This window comes from Lissotriton helveticus, chromosome 5_1 (assembly GCF_964261635.1).
Source record: "Lissotriton helveticus chromosome 5_1, aLisHel1.1, whole genome shotgun sequence".
NCBI classification, from domain to species: Eukaryota; Metazoa; Chordata; class Amphibia; order Caudata; family Salamandridae; genus Lissotriton; species Lissotriton helveticus.
Genome location: NC_136065.1, coordinates 1,171,912,758 through 1,171,938,435, shown reverse-complemented (window position 1 = coordinate 1,171,938,435; position 25,678 = coordinate 1,171,912,758). Strand labels below are relative to the sequence as shown.

At 45.5% G+C, this 25,678-nt stretch overlaps 1 protein-coding gene across 4 annotated transcripts in view; it reads left to right on the top strand.

Moving 5' to 3' along the window:
* Positions 1-25,678, top strand: part of CCDC186 (coiled-coil domain containing 186) — a 603,510-nt gene that overhangs the window by 537,705 nt on the left and 40,127 nt on the right. For all 4 annotated transcript variants that reach the window (XM_078643863.1, XM_078643862.1, XM_078643865.1 and 1 more), the window contains one exon: positions 490-700. In XM_078643863.1, coding sequence (XP_078499989.1) covers positions 490-700 — 211 coding nt within the window. The remainder of the gene's footprint in view (positions 1-489; positions 701-25,678) is intronic.

The following is a 25,678-nucleotide window of genomic DNA, read 5'->3' as shown; positions in this document are numbered from 1 at the left end:
TATGGGGCTTTGTGGCCCAAAAGGATTACGGTATGCATTACCAAAGCTAAGGCGTCTTCATTGAATTTCCAGTCATGTATCACTGTATGAGATCTGGAGACCAATCACATGGACTCCCTCACGTGCTTTATTGTATGCCTGTTTAGAGCTTCTGCTACTGTGTTTGCGTCCAGTACTTTGTAATATACTACCTTAGACATCTAAGAAGATGTTCTGATTTTTAAGCGGTGGAATATACTACCTTAGACCTTCGAGGAAGATGGTCAGATATTTAAGCGGGGTAGAGCTACCTGCGTGAGAGACCAAATTGCCTTAATCGGATAGTCACCGTTCTTTACATTTTATGCAACATGGCTGGTATTCTCTCTATTCTTGCAGTGCCCACTAACTTGTCCGTGCACCAATTTTAATAAAATGTTCAACTATATGATTCAGACTTATTCATGATTATTTTCATTTTAATCTGTAACGTTTTATTTCTTGCTTTAGGTTCACTGAATGCCCGGAATAGTAACGAAGATCGCTCCCCTGAAAACAATGGTTCCACAGTCCCTGTGGATCATTTCCCAGAGGTGGACAAGGCTGTCTTGGTGGAGCGAATAGTACGACTGCAGAAGGCTCATGCCCGCAAAAATGAAAAGATAGAGTTCATGGAGGATCACATAAAACATCTAGTGGAAGAAATTAGAAAAAAAACTAAGTATGTATAATTCTTTGGTCCACAACCCTTTGCTGTGGAGCTCGGCATTTGGTTTACATTTTAAATATCTTACGCTTTGCTGTTACATTACCCGCAAAGAATGTGCACATGCTTTTGGGCCATTTATGTTTCCTTGGACTTCAAACTCACGGTAATAATGCTTAGAAATATTGTGAGCATTTTGCAGGAGCTACCCATCCCCTTGGGGACGAGTTTCACTTTGCGTTTGCACCGTATGTTTTAGAATATTCAGCCAAAGCCTCAGCCATTTGAGACTGTGCATGGTCCTGAGCCGCTCTTGATCTTAGTTTGATCCAATGTGGTGGCCATTTCTGGCCAGCACTTTACCCACCAAAGTTCCCTATTCTAATGTTGCCTTCCCTGCCTTTTTTCTTGGCTGCCCCGTACGTAGGTCAGCAGTGTATTTGATCTTATCCAGAGTGTAGGAAAAACATTTTTACTTCTGACAATACATCAGATGTGTTTTCTTTCTGTATCATTGTTTTATGTTTCCTTTCAATGTATGTTTCTCTGTCTTCTGAATGTGTTTATTGTTGGGTTGGATGAATGCATGGGTATAAAGCTCAAACCTAGCTGTAATGCAGTGGTCTGCATTTGGTTTCGATTTATTAGTATAAATATTCAATCACACAGGTGTGCTTAGAACCATGTTTTACAAGCTGCCAGTAAGTTACTTTAAAGTAATGAAATGTATAACGTAATAATCTCTTTCCACCACAAAAGACATTATGGAGATTTCTCTATTCTGCACACTGTGCTGCTAAATCCTGATTCAAAGCATCAGACATCTAGAGACTGGAACTTTAAAGGTAAATTGATTACTATATGGCTCTATTGTTTCAAACCACCAACACTTTGGGACTCAGGATATTGCAGCTGATGGAAAATTATTGGAAACACATATGTTCAGTAATGACATCACAGTGGCATGGTATAATTTTCATACCATCACCAGCGTACTACAGTTCCAATCAGCTACTAACAAGACAGGAGAAGATATCCAACTACTGGTCATAGTGCTTCCTTTGCATCACAATCATCAAAAATCTTAACAAGGTTTGATGAGGACTCAACTACGTAAGGAATTGAGACGATTTTAAAGATTTCTTTCACCAAGACTTAAGCTTGTCATTGTTTTCTGTGATCATTCACATTGTGTTTCTACAAGGAGTTGGAGAAACAATATAGCTAGTATGTAAATAAGAGCAAACATGAACTTTATTAGTTCCACCTTTCTATAAATCTGTACATATACTCCTGGGTATTGTGTAAGTCTGCAGCAACGAGGGACTAGATTTGTGGCATCATTCTAATATCTACAAGCCTGGATTAGCACCTCTACCTCAAAACGCTATTAGGACTTTTGAATGGATTAATAAAATTGATGCATGAATAAAATATGTTAACTTTGTACTTCTGTTAATGATCTACTTTTTCCTCTTTGGGTACCGATTGCCAACAAGAATAACAAACAATAGACGCAGTCCTCAGATATCCTTTTGTTTTCCAGGTGATTTCTACCATTTGGTATTTTCCACACAGACAGAAGTGAGAATCAGTCTAAAACTCAAACGGTTGACCCTACACTTACATCAATACAGTTTTTTTCTTTATTTCATGTATGGTTTAGAAGATTATAATACAAATATCATTGTATTACACAGGTAGGTAATACCCATACATCAAATTTCATAAAACATGAGATTTAAAATGACTAAACATTTTTAGCTATTTTATCCACATTTTCACATCTCAAAGGCAATTGACGCAACTCTTTATTTTTATGTAGTTAAAAAGGCTTTAAATTACAGCACCATCTTAAAATAACACGTCTGCAACATTTTTGGTGGCTCCGTTGATGCATCTAAGACAGATATGATATGAGCTATATATATATATACACATATGTGTGTATATATACACGCACACACACACAATCTCCGGCTACCTTAATAGAAACTGCATTCCTTCTTCAGTGCAGTAAAATGCTACACAATATAATATACAAATATCTGAAAGAGACACGTTAGTGATAGATTCCTTACCTTAGAATATCCCCAGGCGTCAGACTGGATCCGGAAATTTTTGCGTAGCAGTACCCTTGCGCGTCGATAGGCGTCGTCTGCGGCTCCGCGTCCGTCGTCGGCGTCGTGGGCGCCGTGATGACGTTGTCGGAGTACTTAGACGCGCCACCTCCGCGTGCTGACGTCAGTTCTTCTTTTTTCCGCGCCAGCAGCGCAAATCCAGAAAAAGTGGTACCTTAGTCTTTTTTGACTAAACTTTTTTGATCTCTTTTGATCGTTCTTTTTCGAGTCTTCGACCCCGAACGGTGCCGGTAGGGATGCCAGGTTTCAAGCACTGTGAGGATTGCGACTGACTGATGTCGGTCACGGACCCTCACCGTCGGTGTCTCCACTGTCTCGGCGTCGACCACGACGATAAGACCTGTTCCGACGGCCGGGCCCTGACTTCGAAAGCTAGGCGGGAGCGGTCCCGCAAGCGACTCGAACTCCGGCAGTCGGCCCCGCGCCAAGAGAGGTCCCGGTCCGAACGGAGGTCGAGGGACCGGTCGCGGGAGCAGAGCCGCCATAGCTCCGGGAGTCGACATCACTCCTCTGGGTCGAAGTCGTAAGGTAAGCATAAGAAGTCGAAGAGACGACATCGCTCTTCCGACTCCCCCTGACGCTCGCGCGACGCGGCCGGGGGTTCAGGGACACTACCCACGCGGCTCCGTCGGAGTCGCAGGCGCCGCGTCCGGCCCCATACCCTCTGGTCCCGTGGGCCGCGCGCGACGCCGGAGGAGATCGAGCGGTTCCTCATGGCCATGAGGTCCCTCACTCCTACGACGGGCTCTGCGACGCCTTCGGGCCCAGCGGACACGTCTGGGGGCCATAGCGGGTCGGGGTCTTTGGCCCCGATGCCGTCGGGTGCTTCGGCTCCGACGCCGCTGGCGCCTTCGGGCCCGGCGCCGCAGGCCCCCGCTGGATCTGGATCCGGATCCGGGTAGTCGCCGGTGGACTTAACGACCTCCCCGGCGCCGTTCCCTCAGGTGTCACCCCCGGCGCCGTCTTTGGGCGGCGCCGTCCCCGATGCCTCCCTCGACCCGGTTCCGGAACGGCGCCACTGGGCGCCGCTTCAGACTCCGTTCGGAGAGTTCACTTTCCATGAACCGGCCCCATCATTTACTAACCCTGAGTACCAGGAGATGGGTGATGAGGAGGGGTCTGAGGACCCTCTGACACAGGAGTGTCAGTCCCAGGAGGACTGGTCAGGTGAACTTGGGGATGCCAGTGGTCTGGACACTTCGCCGGACACTGGCTTTGTCTCACCTCCTACGTGGCTACGGAGGAGGGGGCAACCTACAGTGTGGTGTTGATGAGGGCGGCCAAGGCCTTGGGCCTTGAGCTCCCCGTCGCGGCCGTGAGGACTAACCTCCTCACTGAGGTCCTTAAGCCGCAGTCATGCTCAGCCGAGCCTCTGCTGCCGTTGAACGAGGCCTTAACCGACGTTCTTTTGGGCACTTGGTCCAAGCCCGCTACAGGTTCGTCTGTAGATAGGAACGTGGCCAGACACCACCGCCCGGCCCCGGGCGACCCTTTTTTCCTGTCCACCCACCCCACCCCTGAGAGCCTGGTGATCCAGGCCTCAAATTCCCAGACCGCATTCCCATCGGCTCCGCCTGACAGGGAATCCAAGAGGTACGAGCAATACGGCAAGAAGGTATTCTCCTCCCTCAGTTTGGGACTTCGGTCTTGGAACACCGCATGCCTCTTGGGCCGTTACACCCACTCCTTGTGGGACACGGTCGCGGACGTGCTGCCAGAATGCCCGTTGGGAGGTACGGGTTAAACTCGGCCAAGCCCTTGTGGATGGCCGAGATGCGGCACGTTATTCAATTCCATGTGGACTAGATACCACTGATTTACTGGGCAGAGCGATGGCAACGACGGTGGCAATTCGTCGCCACGCCTGGTTGAGATCCGCCAACTTCTCGGCTGATGTCCAGAATACACTGATGGGCATGCCGTTTGATGGCCGTCGCCTTTTTGGTGACAAGGCAGACCATGCGCTTGAGCGCTTTAAGGACTCCAGGGCTACGGCCAAGTCCTTGGGCCTCTCGGCCCCGCGCCAGCAATCTGCTGCTTTTCACTCCTTTCGTGGCCACGGAAGGGGTGTCCCCACACGTGCTGCCAGCCACGCGCCGCAAGGTAATACCCAACGCGGTGGCGGCCGTGGAAACCGCCGGGGCGGCGGTCGGGGTCAACGGCGAGGTCAGTCCACACCTTCCCCCGCGGCATCCGCCTCAAAACCCTCCTAGTCCGTGCTTTCAGGCCCATGTGTCGCCAGTGGGGGGCAGGGTTCGCCATCACCTCCTCCACTGGCACACTGTCACTTCGGACAGGTGGGTGCTGCAAATCGTCCGAAGGGGCTACTCCCTCCCCTTTGAGACGACCCCTCCAGCCATGCCACCGCAATACCACCGAGTATCGGGGGATCATTTGCGACTTCTGCAGGAGGAAGTTACGGCCCTCTTGGCCAAGGGGGCCATCAAGCACGTTCCTGGGCCAGAAGTAGGGTGTGGTTGTTACTCCCACTACTTTCTGGTACCCAAGAAGGGCAAAGGGGGCCAACGCCCTATCTTGGACCTCCGGAACGTCAGCGGCTTCCTCCGGAAGGAGAAGTTCAAAATGCTGACACTGGCTCAGGTCCTAGCTGCCCTGGACCCAGAAGACTGGATGGTAGCGTTGGACTTGCAGGACGCTTTTTTCCACATCCCCGTCCTGCCGGCCCACCGGCGCTACCTGCGGTTCACGGTTGGCCACGAGCACTTTCAGTTTACCGTGCTCCCCTTCGGCCTTACCAGCGCCCCACGGGTGTTCACAAAAGTGATGGCGGTGGTCGCAGCTCATCTGTGCAGGTTAGGGGTTTCAGTCTTCCCCTACCTCGACGACTGGTTGTTGAAGGCGGGCTCGCCCCAGACAATAGTCAGCCACCTCCTGACTACGACAAACCTCCTGCACTAGCTGGGGTTCTCCCTCAATGTTCCGAAGTCACACCTGTGCCCCTCTCAGAAGCTCCTCTTCATCGGAGCGGTTCTGGACTCAGCGCAGTTTCGGGTTTATTCTCTCGAACAGTGGGTCCGGGATATTCAGGCTCTGATTCCACTCTTTCAGCCTTTTTCCTGGGTCTCGGCCAGGTTGACGCTGCAGCTTTTGGGGCTGATGGCCTCCTGCATCCTACTGGTGCATCACGTCAGGTGGCGGATGCGGGCTCTGCAGTGGGACCTGAAGTTTCAGTGGGCCCAGCATCAGGGTAATCTGTCCGACCACGTCCTGATCTCGGAGGGCACTGCGAGACAGCTGCAGTGGTGGCTCACGGACCGCGATTGGGTCAGCGGCAGATCCCTCTCCCTTCCCCAACCGGAGCACGTGGTTGTGATGGACGCGTCCCTCCAGGGCTGGGGTGGCCACATGAGAGAGGCGGAGATCAGAGGCCTCTGGTCTCCGGCGGAGGCCAGGCTCCATATCAACCTTTTGGAGTTGCGGGCGATTCGTCTAGCACTGAAGGCATTCCTCCCCTCTGTCCGGGGGAGTGTAGTGCAGGTGTTCACGGACAACACCACTGCCATGTGGTACTGCAACAAACAGGGTGGGGTGGGGTCGTGGACCCTTTGCCAGGAGGCTCTGCGCCTCTGGCAGTGGCTGGAACTCCAGGGCGTGACCCTGGTGGCTCAACACCTGGCAGGTTCTCTGAACGCCAGGGCGGACGAGCTCAGTCGCCGGTGCATGATGGATCACGAATGGCGTCTGAACTCGGACATGGCGCAAGGCCTCTTTCAGCAGTGGGAAGAGCCTTGGTTAGATCTATTCGCCACCGAAGAGAACGCGCAATGTCATCGGTTCTGCGCGTTGGAATTTCCAAGGCGGCACTCGCTCGGAGACGCTTTTCGTCGCGAGTGGAGTTGCGGTCTGTTGTACGCCTTTCCGCCTATACCTCTTCTGCCCAGAGTGCTGAAGAAGATCAAGCGCGACCGGGCCCAAGTCATCCTTGTGGCTCCGGACTGGGCACGAAGGTACTGGTATCCAGAGCTACTCAGTATGTCAGTCGATCCCCCGGTTCGTCTGCCTCTTCGGGAGGACCTTCTGTCGCAGCAGTAGGGGACGGTCCTCCACCCGAACCTGTCCAGTCTCCACCTCCATGCTTGGAGATTGAGCGGCGACAGTTGAGGCCATTTGACTTGCCTCCTGAAGTCTGTAACGTCATTCTGGCAGCCAGGCGTCCCTCCACAAAGTCGGTATATGCCTGTAGGTGGAACAGATTTGTGGCATGGTGCACAGCAAAGGCTGTGGATCCTCTTGCTTCCCCTCTCTCTGAGGTTCTTCTCTTCCTTCTTTCTCTTGCCCAGCAGGGCTCTGCTCTGGGCACTATCAAGGGCTACCTTTCTGCCCTTTCAGCCTTTCTAAGGCTGCCTGATCAGCCTTCTTTGTTCAAGTCCCCTATTGTAAATCGCTTTCTGAAGGGCATCACACACACGTTCCCTCCTGTTCCGTTTGTGATGCCTCAGTGGGACTTGAACCTTGTTCTTACATTTCTGATGTGCGCTCCCTATGAGCTACTTCACAACTGTCCTCTCCGCCTTCTTACTTTGAAGACTGCTTTCCTGGTTGCCATCACCTCTGCCAGGAGAGTGAGTGAGCTCCAGGCCCTTTCTTGTACTCCTCCTTTCCTTTCTGTCCATCCGGACAAGGTTGTGTTACGTACTAAGCCATCTTTCCCGCCCAAGGTTGTCACGGCCTTCCACATCGGGCAGTCAATCACCTTGCCCACCTTCTTTCCGCCACCGCATCCCTCTAAAGTGGAAGAGCGGCTCCACCGTCTGGACCCAAAACGTGCGCTTTCATTCTATTTGGATCGCACACGCCAGTTCCGGGTGGATGACCAACTCAATGTTGGTTACGTGGGCGCTAAGAAGGGTAAAGCGGTGCACAAGCGGACCATCTCTCGGTGGATCATCTTGTGTATCCAGGCATGCTACTCCTTGGCTAGAAAGGAGCCCCCTGTTGGATTGCGGGCTCATTCCACCCGCGCCACGGCAACTACAACTGCCCTGGGCCGGGGAGTGGCGCGGAAAAGCTGTGTCTAAGAACTGACGTCCGCACGCGGAGGCGGCGTCTAAGTACTCCAACGACGTCATCACGGCGCCCACGGCGCCGACGACGGACGCGGAGCCGCAAACGACGCCTACTGACCCGCAAGGGTACTGCTACGCAAAAATTTCCGGATCCAGTCTGACGCCTGGGGATATTCTAAGGTAAGGAATCTATCACTAACTAATGTCTCTTACAGATATATCGTTACACAAGTAGTAACTTGTGCATTTAATCAATTAAGGCTATGGTCAGCATACCCATGATGAAATCTCTAGTGATTACTGTCAAATAGGTTTAACTTAAAGCAGTGTAACCAGATTTTGCTGCTTAAAGGAACTATCATGAGGTACCTAACATGCATTTAGTTTTGTCTAAACCATATAAAGCTGTGGTATATTTCTTTTAAAAAAACATCAATACATCTACATAATTCAGGTCTGAGATATGAACTAGAGCCGTTCTTTAACTCAAGCTAAAATATACTTTCAGCAAGGACACTAATTTGCATGCTTGCAGATTCTAGGCCTAAGAAAGCAAGTGGAACAATTTGGTAGACTTCAAATAGAAAATACCACAACTGAACACCAACTTTATCCATCTCAATAGTACCAGGACCTCCCCATACTTGGGAAGTTGATAGCAAAACGGAGTTTATTTTTGCTTGATGTGCACTGATATTCCCTGCTTAGGGCCTCATCTATCGGGCAAAGCAGTATCCCCGAGTGGGATACCTCTTCATCCATTCACAAGAGGTCTTCATGTTCATGTACCCTGATATGCCAGGTGCAGGAACTCTGGGCCTGATTGGCAGCTGTTGAATATTAGTCTGGCTGAACACCCTTCCCACCCCTGCTCATTACCCCCAAGATGCAGTCCCTTTCTCTGACTGTCTTGACATCTCTACAGGCCTAAGGTAGTTGGTATGTGAGAGCAACATGGGATATGTTATTCTACACAGTACGGAGATCTGTATGGAGATTTCTTCCTGAAGATACCAGATCCGTGCTATTCCATTTCCATGTGGACAATCATGTAATTGTACCATGCAGAAGAGAGATTAAAGGCTGGAATAGTTCATTCCAGACCAGCTAAGTGGAGACCTCATGCACCACCCTACTCTGAGCGGATCTATTTTTTCAAGTAAAACGTCTCAATTCTGCTCGATAAGCTAAAAATTGAGATATCAATGAAAACATAGAGTCAACAAATCCTAAACAGAAAACCCCTTAATTTGATCAATTGGAACTCAAAGTAAGTTTACCTCTGTATTTCCCTAAACCCAATTGCCTTCCCATTTTGGATTTGTAGGATGTTATCATCATTATTTCATCTGCTTCGGTCATCAGCTATTGCAGTATGCGTAGAAATATTTTATTTGTGTCAAATAATGCATTTACTTTAAGATGACAACAGTTGATTGGGTGACATTGCACACTATCCAGTTTTACTTGGAGATCTGAAGTTCAATGATTGACTTGTGTAAGACCCATCATAATATTTCATTACTCTTTAAAACCATTACTGTATTTCATCCTAAGTTTCTCTTTCTAGTCTGTTCATAGTTTTTTGCCATTTAAATTAGCATTAATGACCACAATCTGATTTCTTTTAAAAACAAACTGGATTTTGAGACTAAGATCTCTTTTTGTTACTGTTTGTATATTTATTTTCTAATTGATATAATATTTAGTAAGTGTGACATAGCTTTCAAAAGGAAAATGCCCTCAGACTTAAAATAGATCACATTACATTTTTAAGTGTAGGATACATTTAAGAGATGCTTGGACTTCTTTAAGAAAGGGAGGCACGAAGAATGCTTCTTTTTGTCGCTGCTGGTTGGTCACTGCATCTCTACATTTCATTAAGATGGTGATTGTTAATGTTCATCTAAGTTTAGAAAACTCCTAAAAACCCACTTGTATAAGCTATAGAGAGCCCTTTTTCTACTGCACCTTCTCTTCTCCACAGCGCGGGGACACGCCGGGACGGCGTCACCATGCGCTTCATAAACCCCTTTATTATTATTATTATTATTATTATTATTATTATTATTATTATTATTATTATTATTATTATTATCTGTACAACAGTTCTCATAAAATTGCTAAACGAGTAGTAATAGGTGCATCTATCAGCATCTGTTCTGAGTCTTTGTCCATTGATCTTATTCCTATGTACCAAATGGTTAATGCTTATAAAGACAAATACAATTCAGTGTTGCTTTTGCTCAGTGCTATTCTTGGCCACGACTTTAGGTAGTCCCTTTCATTACCCAGGAAGAATGTGTAAAAGCCTGTTCCCTGAGCAGGTCTCTCGAGTCCCTATTTGTATTGTCTTAGGAAAGGGAGACTCGTCCTAGTAGCGATGGTACCAGCATGAACAAAATAGTATCTATTAAAGGTGTCAAGTGTCTTCTTAAGAGGGTCCCAGTTAGGAGGAAAAACACAAAGGGAAAAAGCCTCCTTGGCAATCTTGTAGATCTTGATTGATGATGCAGAGTAATACTGAAGTGCTTAGCAAGACACCAGACCTTTTCCTGGCACCAGGAGCAAGAAAATAGCCAAGCAAGGGAATCAAAAAATAGATTCCAGTAGATTTTCAAAATTCTTTAACCCAAACATCAAGAACAAATATCGTAGCAGGGGGGTGAGAAGTGCGACAAAAATAAGGAATGGATGTGTTGTGAAGCATATTTCCTCCTGGAAATGAATACCTTACGTATGATTCAAACAGGAACGGACATCGCAGGAAAAGTCTTTACTTTATCTTGGATTGGAAACTTTTAATAATATACTTTCATGTGCACTTACTTACATAGCTGGTTGTTCAGTGGTTCTTCCACAGTATAAACTGTACTTAAGCTTATGTTAGAAGTTTTCCTCGTTCGCTGATTCTCCATTAACTAAGCCAAGTCAGCAAACTGTCTTACACAGGCATACATTTTTTTGCATACTTTTTAGTTCTCAAAGAAAGTTGCCTTTTTTTTGGTAAAGAGAACGTCTTGCCAATAACATGATTGCATACAGTTACTAGAAAACTGTTCTCTGTCTCAGTGGTATCAAATCTCTTGTGGTAATGCTAATTTCATAATCCACTACATTAGACCCTGATTATTACTGATGCACCTTTCCTATGTTACTGAGGGCAGCATTGTGTGTTTGTTTTGGAGATGATTGTTGTTGCATAGACCAAAATAGTCACAGTTGACGTGGACAGCACAATTCTCCATGTTTTCTTAATTACAAGGTAGCATTTACACTTATCTGTTGAATGGCTATTGGTGTTTGGCAGTGAGCCTTTCAGACTACATTTCACCTTGTCGTTTATCTTGCTATAGTGTATGTTTCTGCAGGCAAAGTAAACAGCCCCGTAAGAATAGCAAAATAATTATTTTGTCTGGCATTGGATATGCAAATGTGTGGTGTCAAGTGTTTGATGTCTGTGCTACCAAATATCTCCAGTTAACCACACCCTCTCCTCACCTCAATAGCAGAGGTTATTAGTCTCTCAGGGAAGCTTGTTAATCATCCCATTTGTCTTATTACAATTAGTCTGCATTATTCAACAGAGGTTCAGGACCATTCATGGCAGATACCTATTTTTGATTGCACCTTAGTGGTGACATGGAGTTTGAGGGTCAAGATCTAGCAGAGAACACGATTCTGCTTCAGCAGTGTCAAGGTCAGCACGAACTCTTGGCAAAGAAAGATGTAAGACATTCGACTCTGCCCTATACTTTTTTAACTGGAATGCTTATTTTCTAAACCTCTAGACAAATATTCGAGAATAAGGCATTTATTTCCTGGTTAGTTGGTTTGCTATTTCCTTATGTCAGTCTAAGATTCAGTACTGTATTTTTGTAATCTCCTTTTCAATCTGACAATACCTTTTTGTGCATTTTCTCTTCTGTGTTGCTACTTCACATTAATTAGTATTAGAATCTTAGTTCCTGAGATAGAATATGTAATGTGGATCAGTGGTTGCATGATACAATTTTCTGTGGTATCTAATTTATCAATAGTAATTTGCTAGGAGAAAGGGCCATAAAAGCATCCAGAACTGTATACTCCTACAATTATTTTGTGAGAATTCCTCCATTTTTAAGCATAAACTCTAGTGTTCAAGGGTCACTATTGGCAGGAATTTTGAACTGTTAAAGCACTTTTCACGCTCCCTTTTTTAAAAAAACATACTTTATTGATTTTACAAGGCGCCGTGCCACGCGTAATACAATCAGTACATATTCAACTCCGCAGGGACGGAGTAATTCAAGCATCACTGTGCGTATAGGTAATAGTCAAAGCAATATTGCGGACCGATATGTAACTAATATTATGTCAGTACAGTTACAATACCATAAATCTATTTCAAGCTGATATCAGACAATTCAGTTCACGCAAAACAACCCCAGCCAACCCTCCCCCCCTCCCTCGCGGCTCACCCCCAATTAGGCTCAGTCGAACTCAGATCACACCTTAATCTGCTTGGTGTTGTCCCCAGCCTACAGTGGGCCCTGTAGTGTATGGGCATAAGGGCGCCAGTCATAGCTGCGTGCCAGAGGGAAAATATATGCCCAATGTGTGTTATGGCATTGAGGAGTCAATTGCCTTGAATGCCTCCAACATCAGATCCCAGTCCATGGAGATCAGCGTTTTCCTGAGTCCCTTATATTCCTCCCTCCTGATGATTGCACTCTCTTCCCTTCCCCACCAGATTGCCTCCTCGTGCCAGTTATGTACTGTTGGGGGAAAGGCCGATTTCCACCTTATGGTGATTGAGTGTTTTACATTGAATAAAGCTAAGGCAGCAAATCTGTGCTGAACTTTCTGTGTCTTCGAGGACATTGCCCCAATATGCATCGCTCTACTGTGTCCCATCTCGGGTTCCCCATTATGGTTTCTAATATAAGTGCAACATATGTAGTAAATCAGTGTCATCTGCATGGCATCTTGGGCAACATACCTTTGCTGTGGGATATATGCAGTTGGAAGCGTGGCAGGGTGAGGTAGGCTCTATGACGGATCATGTATTGTATAAATTGAATTTGGCATTACGAGACACCCTTTTAGGGTATTCCAGGAGGGAGGCCCAGTCCTTATCCGTTAGATCCTCACCCAGATTGCTAGCCCATTTCTCTCTAAGTGTCATAAGGGGGATCTCTGCATGCACACGGGTACCTCTGTATAGCCATCTAATCAGGTGACTGCAGTTTCCCATCAGATATGTAGCATGTGTCAGTTCATGTGTCTGAGGTTCCTCGCCTTCCAGCGCCCATTGATTCTTCACTAACATGACTATAACTGCTTGTAGGATAAAAAGAGTGTTTGGGACACCCTGCGCCCGGATGAAATTCTCGTGGTCCATCATTACACTATCCCCAAATAGCTCCCCGATTGTAGAGACACCCTCCCATGCCCAGTCCTGTATGCTCCTCCTAATGGACAGCCCGGTGGGTGTGGGGATTCCGAACAATGGTGTGTTCCCTTTTCATGCTCCTAATGCCATTTGTCCCAATAAATTCTCACAAATAGGGTTGATGGCTATTTGTATTTAATATAACTTGGATATGAAAGGATTAGCCAGTGCTTGAACACAGCTATTCAGATATTGGTGAGCTAAAGGCCTCTGATGTACCTCAGCTCCCCTCTTAACATCTGAAGGGGAAAACCATGAAGGAGGTGTTGAAAATCCTGAAAGCAATACACTGGGCAATTATTTTATGCAATAAAGAGCATAAAAACCGGGCAACAATAATTATATACATAGTAAATATGTAGCTATCACTAAACTTACATCATGGAAAATCAGAGCAGTTGGGATAATAATTAGGTTTCCAATTGACGAAAGGGTTAGTCAGAGTTTGTTAAAGAGGCTCATAAATAGCACTAGAAAAATGTCCTGAATCTTTTTTGTAATGAGATAGAGATCAAGGCCCCTTCTTTCTCCAAACGGATCAGGCCAGCATGCCATGGTAGTTTAGGCCACTGAAGATACTTCTTTTTGGATTTAGAAGATTTCTTCTTCACAGTATAAAGTATCTTTCTAGAGCTTGGTTTGACAGATGATGGTGAGGGGAACTTTGAGATTAAAACCTTGCAGGCCAGAGATTAAAACCTTGCAGGCCTGAGAAGTTACTTCAGTAGGTCAAAGCAGAATGTCAGTTCCTGAGACCTGCACAATAGCCTTTCCCAGATGTTTCCCAGATGGTTGTCTCGAAATATGAATTTCAAGTGGATTGCAGATCACTTGTTGCTAGAGGAGCAGCGAGATGTGAGTTCTGAATGAGTTTTCTTTCTAAACCTACATCTACACTCAGTTTGGAGACACTTTAAATTGCTACATCTCATCGGTTTCCATTTGTACTATGCTGCCATTAGGCACATTCCTGCACAACCCTCGCCCAATGAAATTTTACCAACTGTTTCGCCTTGAAACTGTTGACACAACACTTAGAGACTACATTTTAAGACTTCAAGGTGCTTATCTTCTTTTCTCCATATGAGGCAGCTCGGGTACAACAGGTAAATACCTTCACACCAACTAAACGTGTGGATACCACAGTTACACACTGCCTCAGAGGCCTTGTGCCACAAATCCTGTAAACAAAGCAGAATGATCTTTGAAGTTGTAATGATGAGACAAAGCTCCTGTTAATCATGAACAAAACACAAATATGGTGACAATCACATAGAGATGCTGCAACATGCACCTCCTGACAACAAATGGCATCAGATTTCACGCGAAACATACAGACCATGTAAGCATGTAAGCTCTTTAGCTGACTTGCATGTTGGTATCCCACCAAGTATGCATTAAAGTGTTGACCAGCATCCGGTTATAAAGAGAAGCCTGTTTACACTGCTAGGTGGGACTTCTAGTTTCTTAAATTGGCTGCAAATCTACCTGAGATTATGCCACATTGTAGAAACTGTTTTGTTCTCCACATTGTAAAAAACAATCAGTAGACTGCATTCCCTTTGAGATGTCAGGCACCCACCCCCTGTCACAACATCATGGTTATCTACAAGCAGTCTATGAAAACATACTGCTGCCCTGAAGGCTGTTGACTACATTGTCTGGGGACACAACAAGTTACTCTAGAGCTTGTTCACAGCAGAATCAGGGTTTCTGTTTAGTAGAAGACATTATTCTGTGGAAGGTTCTGACCCTCTCTCCCATGGGATCTTATTAGCTGTGCTGTTAAAGGGTAAAGTAACCTTTATTTCTGAATCACAAGGCTGTGTATGAACTCCGGTATAATCCACACTATCCCATTAGACAACACCAAGGCTCAGCAGCTTGCCTTCAAAATACATTTAAAAAATGTTCCAAAAGAAATTAAGCCTTTTTTATGAATTCCGACAATGTATATTTACACATTTATTTTACTAGTGTCTGGAAGAGTTGAATCTCATATGAAAGGCTCTTAAATAGCTCTATACACATCCATCTTCTGATGTTAAACAGTCTCTCACAGACATAATATAAGAACATGAAGATACAATTATACTTTGACAGAGCCTTTGCTGGAAGAACTTACTTTGTATTTACAGAAGAAGTGTGTCAGGTGTTGTCATTTTCGCAAGTGGAGTCACGGAGAAAGCTACGAATTTTGCATACTAGATTAGCGCAATACCTTCTACACAGGCCTCTGAAAAGGAGCTGTCCACTTTATGGCTTCCAATCTATTCTGTTCAACCTACACATTTTCTGTGACATCTGAAATATCCTCTGTTTGGTCAGTATATTTAATTTACTCTTACGGAAGATTGGCAAGGGCAACATCCGACTCTCAGGGGACCTTGTAATTTGCCTGCTAAATTCAGATAAAAGTAGTCCTAGAAAACACATTGACAACTGTCAAACACAGCAACAGTTGGATAAAACCAAGACATCAACAATCTGCTTCAGGTACCAACTGTACATTGGATTATTTAAAAATGTAGGGGGGGGGCAGAGCACATCGAATGACCCTCACAATGATTCTGAGACAATACAGTGTTTTAAAGACAAGAAACTATTAACAGGATAAACATTTAAAATCTAGTGTTCAACCCCACTGTTTTCTTTTAGAGAGTAAACCAGAGAATTTAATATTAAACTGAACTTGGAAAGTACAGCTCTACAGTGATGTTTGTTCACACTCTGTACCCTTTCAGTGTGTTGTGTGACTCACTTGAGCACCAAGCACCTATTTTCACTGGTTACTGTCACCGTTTTTTACAATTTGTTTGTATTGCAACTTATTCGAAATAAATATTTTCTTGAGAGTCTCAAAACCTTAAGCCTATCATGCAACACTCCATCTCTCGCATTGCTCCTAATGAATTGATTTATCTTCTTTTATAGCCAATAATTTACTACTTTCTTAAGTGAAAGGGTATATCCTGAGGGTGACCACCCCTCTACTTAGCTTAAGTCAGATATAGTTATTGACAGAGCAGCAGCCATACCTGCAGTTAAGTTAGGAGCAAATTGGTCGTGTCCATTCAACTACGGCGTGTTTCAAAAATGGCCTCTTTTGTTGTTGTTAAACTATAACATTCCCTTCTTTCCTGCTAGACCCGAACACATCAGCAGAGCATTGCTTAACAGCATTGTGGACCGAGCTCTCATTCGGGGCATAGATAATACCAACAGGGTTTTGCATCTCGAGCCATTGGATTACAAAGTCTGCAATTGCAGACAGGATAGTGCAGTTTATATAGATGTGCTGTGTCTAGTGGAAGTATGCAAGGCTTCATTTGATACATTGACTAAAAGTGTGGGCATTCGCGCAGGGCAAGAGGTGAAATTTAACCTTTAACCAATGTATTTGATACCACTCTGCAAGGTCATTGTCAATGAGTAGGAACCACTGATAAGCAGTCTATGGACAGCATTCAAATTAGTAAATGGTTCAAGCTACTGAATGGGAACAATTACCAACTTCTGACATGAGTTTGGCAGCTTGAAGCTTTTGAAAATTCACTTATGAGTCTTTTAACTGCAAAGCAAAAAGGAATGATAAACTAATGTATACAACCATATCAGTATACATTGAATGATGATAGAGATAATGTGATCTGAGAGGCATCTACAGTATGTAGTGTTGTAAGTTTAAGATTGATGTCCTCCCTTGTGTATTGTATTGCCTCCACCTATGGTAGAGGCCTCAAAATACGTGCCTTAACAAGCAAGATGCTTTTCCAAAGCCAGCCGCTTGGAGTGATGTGACATTGCATGTGAACTAGACTAACCTCAGGCTGCAAAACTGTTAAGTGAATAATGTGGGAAACACATCACATTAACAACTTTAGTTATGATGTGACGGTCCCCCAGAATCTTCCAAGATTCTGGGAGTTGTGGGGGGGTGACCCAGGCCAATGGCATATGTACTCTGGTTTAACCTTCTTAACCAAAATTTCTTTCAATTGTTATCTTACCATCTGGAAAATAATGCTCTCCTCAATGTATGAGGAAGGAATCTGCTCGACTGCAGCACTGAAATATACATCATAAATATTGGGGGAAACGTCACTCATCTAGAGCCCATGGCTACATTTGCACACTAGCTCTTATTGATCTCTCTGCAGTACTGGGTGCTGTTGGTCATGATATCCTCCTCCATCCACTCCATGTATGGATGGGCATTGAGGGATTAACTCTATACCTTACTTCTGTCCTCTTGCATACACCAGGTGAAATTTGCCTAATTCATATCATCCCCACCATCATGCAACAGGGTTCTGCCTTTGTCTTAGGCGCCATTAGACATTTGTATGGCTATGTTGCACAAAGTTTAGGCAAATAACCCTACTGCCAATTGTGAGCGAATCAACTGGTGGAAATTTAACTAGGGTTGCTGAGTGACTGAGATCACCTCCAACTCTAATCCAAACATGGATGCATACTGAGAGCCCTCAAAGAGTGAGGTCCAACTTCTTGAGCCAATGGATTTTTGATCTGTCCTATTCACTTTGACAAGGATCTCACATTTGAACCACATGTTAGAATGTGACACAGAATCATTAGGTTTCCATTAGAATGTTACTGTGCACATTTTGTTTTCCTTGTTGTTTTGAACAAACTCATTCTAGAACAATGCTGCGCGTGCAACCGGAGTGCGTGATCCGCCCTGTTTCACGCTTGCGTTAATAACTTGAAGAGTAGGACCGTGTTTGCGTTCCTTGCACGGGCGCACAGCATTTTCCTTTTGATTAATGCTTTATTTTCGAATTATCGAGAAATTAATCCATGTACTCCAAACATTATAATGACTTAATTTATTTTCAGATGGTCAATCACACGTGAGACAATATGTCTTGAAATGCTTCTCATGCCTCAGATATGCTAATCTTAGCCATTCTATGAAGTGAATAATATGGTACCCAATGCATTTCGAGCTCTGATGAGCTCTTCTTCAGGGGTTTCACTACAAATAAGAAAACATGTATCAATAAACTGCAACTCCAAACCATTGCAACATACATTATGCGCTTTTTTTGAATATTTAAAACCCATGCCTTGTGTTATGACCAGCCCTTAAGCAACGTTGTCCTTCTAAAACCGTAACACTGTTACCCAATCAATGTCCTAGGGGTCCCATAATCTAAATACTTCACATTGCTGCTTCTGTTCTACCGTACAGTTATTCAAACCCACGTCGGTATCAACCAACATAAATCATTAGGAACATAACCAACCAAAATACAAACAGGTTTTTGGTTTCACATTTTCATGTAGCAGACTTTGGAAAGATACAAGGGTGGTGTTAGTGCATACCACCTGTTTTGCTTTATATTTATCAGGTTCACATATGATGCTCCAGCTTCTGTACCTCCTTCGTCCTTGGAAGAGAAGCATTTCCAGCAGCCAGGAAATCAGTGTTTCTCCCCTTTGATAATATTATTTTCTACCACTTGTTCCCCTGACTCCATTCTCCATTTACTCTTTTGCTCCTCCCTTCCACTGGTTAGATGGGGTAAGCATCTGTACCTCTACCTCTCTGGGACCTGAACAACAACTTCACCTTCTGCTAACAGAAAAAGGAGGATGCAGGGGGTTTGTTAGGATGGTGGTAGGCCTTTCAACATAGGTCAGCATTTTCTTTCTATGTAAAATTCTGGTGGTTAGGGGAAGAGAACCTAGACCCCGGCAGGATAGCCACACCAAGGCTTCCATCCTTCGACTTCCCTAAAGATTGTGTGGGTAACACAGTCGTAACAGTAGACCTGAGTCTGCTGTGACTAACACAGTTGTCCAGTGTGGGTAAGTAACATTAGGGAAATACCCCTTGTATGTGGAGCAGCCTGACACTCCTGTCAATCCAGGTAAGGCCTGGAGAGAGTGTGATTACATGAATGTGAGGAGTGTGTGAAGAATATGTGATGCTTTCATGAAGGTTCTTCTACTTCCTCTGCAGTTTATTCTGTATTCTTTAAATGCAATGTTAATGCCCTGCCTAGAGCAGCTTTTTAGGACACCTTGCAAAATCTCCGGTGTGTTTAAACTTTTGCTTTATATGGCTAATTTGTGATTGAAATGCTTCAGCTGTGTGATTGTTGCAAGGTAATCCCATTCAAAGAAAGGGACTTCCATGCCTTATGCCTCACCCACAGCCCCTTCGTGGCATGTCTCTTCAGTGTCTTCGTTTCTCGTCAACTGGTACTTGAGGTTGTCCTACCTTAATGACTGTTCCTCAGTTAAATTGTGCTAATTAACTGGGCTCGAGGTTTCACATGGTACAGCTCCCTTCTGTCACACAAAGTTCTGTAAAATGTTCTTCTCTGATAAGGAACTTCGGTGGTCTATTTAAGGCTCTTTCAGAAATACTTACATGATATCAAATCTTACTCCCCTTGCTTTAATCACTCTGGCAAGGTCTGACCTCTATACTGATCCTCTCTTTAAATAGTCGTTGCACTTGAAATCCGTTGACCTGCTGTATTAATTTCAGATAAATATTGGAATTCTCTATTATCTGTTCGCCCACTCTGTTGCGAAAGATACATATAAATTATCATCAAGAATGTTTAATGAATTCCACAGTCCGCTCTGAGAACTCTCCCTCCTTAGGTGGTCACTCAATTTCATACAGAACAAACTCTCTCAACTAGTGGTCAAGCACTCTAAATCAGCAGAAAAGACCATTCATGTATATGGATGATAAAAAAGCACTGATCTTTTACTTACTGCACTACTTATCTGCTATTGATAAGTTTGTCAACCCCATAGGTAGGATCACGTCATAACCAAGTGAGGAATACACAGATGGTTTGCTGGTGGCATGGAATTTGCCTGTTACAAAGCCAGTAGAAAAGTAGGTTATTTACGTGCCCATTTTTTGCAAGGGGGTCCTGCTTTCACAGCTGTTGAAAAATATAAAAAAAAACACAATTGGACACTCTATTTTAATCATTCATGCATGTTACACTTGTTTGATCCCTTCAAGAATTCACATCCTTCCATTATCCCTTTTTCTGTATAACGGTGTGGTTTGGAACCTGCTTCACTCGTGCCAAGCAACCTGCTAAATTGGGGCCTGCTCACCGTTCGCGCTCCTTTAAAAATAAATATATGTTTTCAATCCATCTCTCCTCCTCCTTTTAAAGCTTGAGTAGTGTGACATGGACGAGCCCTAGACTCGATGGGCCGCCTCTTAACCTTCCAGTTCGACCTTCGATAAATATTTGGCCTGCCATGCCAATAGACCCTGAACTGAGCAAGGAAAAACAGAATCTCAGTACTTCTAGGTCATCCACCATCTGTCTGCAAACTAAAGAGGATGAAATGTTAGTCCTCTTACACACAGCACAGCACGATGTCAGCGTGGCGCCATCAACCAGTGCGCAGAGGTACTGCTCAAAATGTTCTGCATTCCAGTCTGGCGCCTGGGTAATATTTTAAGGTAAGGAATTTGCAGTTAGATTGTCTTTACCAGAAAAGGTGTTACCAGTGGTAAGTAACATGCTCTTGTGTTTCTTTCTTTTTAAAATAAATTTACAGACTAAATGGGCTACACCAACACTGTTTTTGCAGGCATTAATCTCTTGCGGCTTCCTCTGAGAATGCAGACGTTCTGACCTAAAGGTTCTAAGTACCATATTTGCCCTAGCCTCTGTGCCGATGCCGCCTTCTCCTCATTTCCATTATTCATTGACCAAACCAAAAAACTGAATGGCTTCTTTTTCATGGAAATAGGTAAGGCCTTATTTATGCATGGGTAATATTGGACCATGTATGATACACTGGTGGTACAGGCATTCAAAGGTCCCATTTAAACAGCTATGAAAACAGCTGTGTCTCTACGACCAGGGTGCGGGGTACTCACATGTTGAAAATGGGAAAGAGTTTACTCCAGTATTGGAACTTTCATAGATTCGTATTTTTGAATAATTCCCCATTGTCAAGATGGAAGTCCCTGCATAGCTGCCAAGGTTTCAGATTGTTTATGTGTGACATTTTCATAATTTCAATGTAATTATGAGTGACATTCAATGATTATGAGTGACACTTTCTCGCGAGCAAAATCAAAGATATGAAGACAAGGGAAACATATAAATATCAGAAATCACAACTATTTGAGCAATGAGAAACTATAGGATCATCTTAAACTGCTTAAAAAAAACACCAGGAATGGAAGGGAACTGTGAGACGGACTGACCCAAACAGGATGTGAGAGGCCCCAGCGCACGTTCTCAGTTACAATAAATTATCACAATTAGTCAGTCTTTGTTTCAATCTGCAGCTGCCTGGTGTTCTAGAGGGCACTAGAATATTCTGCACATTGAAGCCTCAACTTTCGAAGAAAAGCTCATGAGTGTCTTGATTAAATGCACCCCCAGAAGCGCTGATGAATGCACCCCCAGCAGTGTTAGCATCTAATGCTCTGCTGTCAGCACGAGACTGTGCCTGCTGCGCCGATCACATGAGCTAAGAAGCACTTCACGCCTCCGGCTGTTTGCATCAACAACCTAGTTGTTGATGCCTATTCTATTGTCTCGTGATTGCTGAAGTGCGTACATGGACAGACGTGGAAGTACTTCAGCAATCACATGACAATAGAACAGGCCACAAGGCTGTTGATACAAACCACACGTGAACTGCTTGGCTCATGCGTTAACACTGTAGATAAACTGATATAATTAAATCTAAGATAATTGAGGCTCTCACCTGATCTTGATGGACGGAGTCTTCCGGGGTCAGGTTCCTGTGCCAGCTATTCCACATGTATGTGGTAGCATCCTGCTCCGAGCACACCCCTTTGACGGATGGTTGACTCTCTGGCATGGTAGCTGATGGCCCTTCGTATTTCACCAGAGCGCTGTGCGTGTGTCCTGAAAACCTTTAGTTTTATTTCATTTGCAGCATGATAGCAGCACTGGCTCAGGCGGGTTCAAGCGCAGGCAGTCCTCGGTCTTCAGAGTGACCGAGAGACCCACAGCCATTACGAGGAACCTCCAAGACGCCTTGTCCCGGGTAAGACACAGCAGGGCCTGAGAGGCACAGCGGTGCGAGCAGTGGGGTCTTCAATTGCTAAAACGAAAGTTAAAAAACATAACTTCCGCCCGCTCGCACCGCCTATTTAATGTCTTAATTTTCTGCCTGGGCCGGAAATGTACAATGTTTCAAAGGCTGCCGTGGTGCTGCATCCCCAGTGAGAGCTCAGCTGAGCCAGCCTGGCTGGCCAGCCGGCACGACCGGAACCGCCTTCTGGCAGATCATGGTAACATGCACATTTTAATTAAACAGCAGAGCAGTGTAGTAGCTGCACTGCACTGAGTCATAAGGTACAAATTAATCACTCTGGTCGTCTCTGCTCCCCGCCGGTCTCTCTGGCAACGTGAATGCGGCACTGGGGGTTTAATTGCGGCGCTGCGCCCCGCAGACAGTCTGGTCAGCAGTGCACCCGGCGAGGACTCATCGACTCAGATTGAGTCCCCCACCCTTCTGCCTCTGACTTCCATCTTCCTCCGGACTTGACGGAACTAATTTTGAACTTGCTTACTGAGCCCAGCCAGCAACTGCTGGCAGCACGTCTCAGAGCAGCAGAGCCGGCACTGAAATTCGCACAGGTGCACAACAGGCACCCCTGGTGGCGCGCGCTGGCGAGTGGCACAAATGCGTGACAATGCATTTCAGTACGGTGATGCGGATCACCACACTGAAATGCGTGAGTGTCACACCTGTTGTGTGATACCTGGCAGGCATGTCCCTGGTACATTTTAATAGCAATGCAAAGTTAAACATAAACTAGAAAAGGCACTAGCCCCCTTAGTTTTGTAACATATTGTAGTCCTTGTTGAAAAAAGAGACCAAATATAGGTTCCAATCAATCAGGTTGCCCTACCCACTAGAACACTCCTGAGAGAAGCTCCAGCCCCTCAGATTTTCTACTGCACGTCATGCTAGGGTGTCTCCACTGGGCTCTGCTCAGTTGTCTTCATTCTACAGATGTTCAAAGTCGTTATCACTCGTTTTTTCTTCTGGATAGAGGATTGTGGACTTATAGACACTTCAGCTTCACTCTCTATTTCCTTTTTCCCTGACTTTGCTGTGTCAGATAAGGAAAAGAGCAGCCTCTTTGGGGCTTGTGCTACTTGCTCCAAAAAGAGGCTTCATACAGATGACCCCCACAAGGACTTTATATAGTGCCTTTACCCTGACCATAAGGCCAAAGAATGCAAGGTATGTCACACATTTTTAAATAATACATTGAGAGACCATGAGGGATGTCTACCACTATGGTTCCAAAAGCTAAAGGCTAGAAAGGGCCCACTTTCTAGTGATGCAAGTGAGGAAGCATCATCTTCCAAAATGTCTCATTAGAGAGAAAGATCGCCTCACTCTCACTCTTCAAGTGAAAGACCTAAAAAAGCCTAAAACAAGAACACACATGGGTTTTACATGCGCAGCTCTTCAAAATCTCCTCACAAACTGCGACAGAAGGTCAGAGAACATCACAAACCGCGACAGGAGGTCAGAGAACATCGTTCTGAGGAGACCAGACAAAAACATCCAGTTCTAAACTGCCTCACCCCCACCCCCCCCTCTTAGGTGAGGCATGCCTTTAAAAAAACATCTTCTCTACCTCTGCATGACAGACCGCCTACTTCCCCGACGCCAATCCCGATCCTGACGCTCCCACGCCACCGGCACCCACTGGCAGGCCCGTCTCTATTCTAATCCCCAACTCCAACATGGAGCCAGCTGCCATCACTCTGCTCCAGTGATCCCAAACTTCCTCACACAACATCCTACCTCGCAGATCTTGGTGGTCCAAGCCTCCACCTCCCATGGTGCTTTCCCTTCCGCGCCCTCGTACAGGGAATCCAAGAGGCTGGACACCTTAGGGAAGAAGATATTTTCTTCCACCATCCTAGCACTACAGTCGGTGAAAACTGCGTGCCTTTTTGCTCACTACTCCTACGCTCTGTGGGATATGGATGTGCAGGTGCTGCCAATGTTCCCTGAGGAGGCCCGAGCCATTTCTCCCAAGCTGTTGCTGACTGAAGGGATGCAGCCAAGTTTACCATCTGTTGTGGACTGGATACGGCCAACTGGCTGGGCAGAGCGGTTTCATCAACAGTGGCCTTATGGCGCCACCACTGACTGAGGACAACAGGCTTTTCTGGGAATGTCCAAGCATCGTTTATGGACATGCCCTTTAGGTGACTCCCGTCTTTTCAGAGACAAGGCGGAGCTCTTTAAGGACAGCAGGTCTGCAGCCAGGTCTCTGAGCCTTTACATGGCCTCTAATCACCCCAATACGCCGTACACTCCTTTTGTGGCCACGGAAGTGACTTCCAGCTGCGTCTGTACCTGCCCAGTCACTGCGACAGTCATGCTTCCCAGATTGTGTGTCTGAGGACGCGGTACCACAGGCCTTGTGGGTCATACAGCTAGAGGTTGGACCAGTCCACCCCCCACACCGGCAGCCCCAGCCTCCAAGGCCTTATAGTCTGACCCCTTACCATCATGGGCATCCAGTAGGACATGGAAAGTCCCTGAAGACCTGGCTATTTGGTTAATCAACTGGACCCAGCTGGATACCTTCAAGGGTGACCAGAAGAGTTCTACAAATCTATTGATTGATTGAGTGGGCAGCAAATCCTGCATCACTGGTGTTCTATAACATCAGACCAATGGGTTCTGCAGATTATCTCCCTCCCTCCCTCCCTCTCCTACGAGACTACCCCTCTAAACATGCCACCTGCGTTTGGCTGACTGACAGTGATCATCTTTCTTTGCTCTGCCAGTAAGTGAAGGCTCTCTTGGCCAAGGGAGCTATAGAGAGGGTGCCTACACCAGAAGTAGGTTGTGGTTGCTATTCCCGTTACTTTCTGATGCCCAAGAAGGTCCTACTCTAGATCCATGCCTCCTTAATTACTTCCTCAAGAAGAAGTTCAGAATGCTCACACTTGCTCAGGTCTTGTCTGCCCTGGACCTGGTAGACTGGATACTAGCATTGGAATTGCAGGACCAATATTTCCACATTCCCGCCCTTCCTGCCCACATGCGTTACTTGCAATTCATGGTGGGCGACAAGGACTTTCAGTTCGCTGTGCTTCCTTTTGCCCTTACCAGCACCCCTTGGATGTTCGCCAAGGTCATGTTGTGGATGCTACTCACCTGCAGAGATCAGGGGTGTCAGTCTTCTCCTATCCCGACAGCTGGATTTTGAAGGTGGGCTCGCCTCAGGCTCTCGTCTCCCACCTCCAGACTACGGCGGACCTCCTGCATTTGCTGGGGTTCAGTAGCAAAATGCAGAAGTCACACCTGAGTCCTTCTCAGGCGCTTCCTTTCATCAGAGCTGTTCTGGACA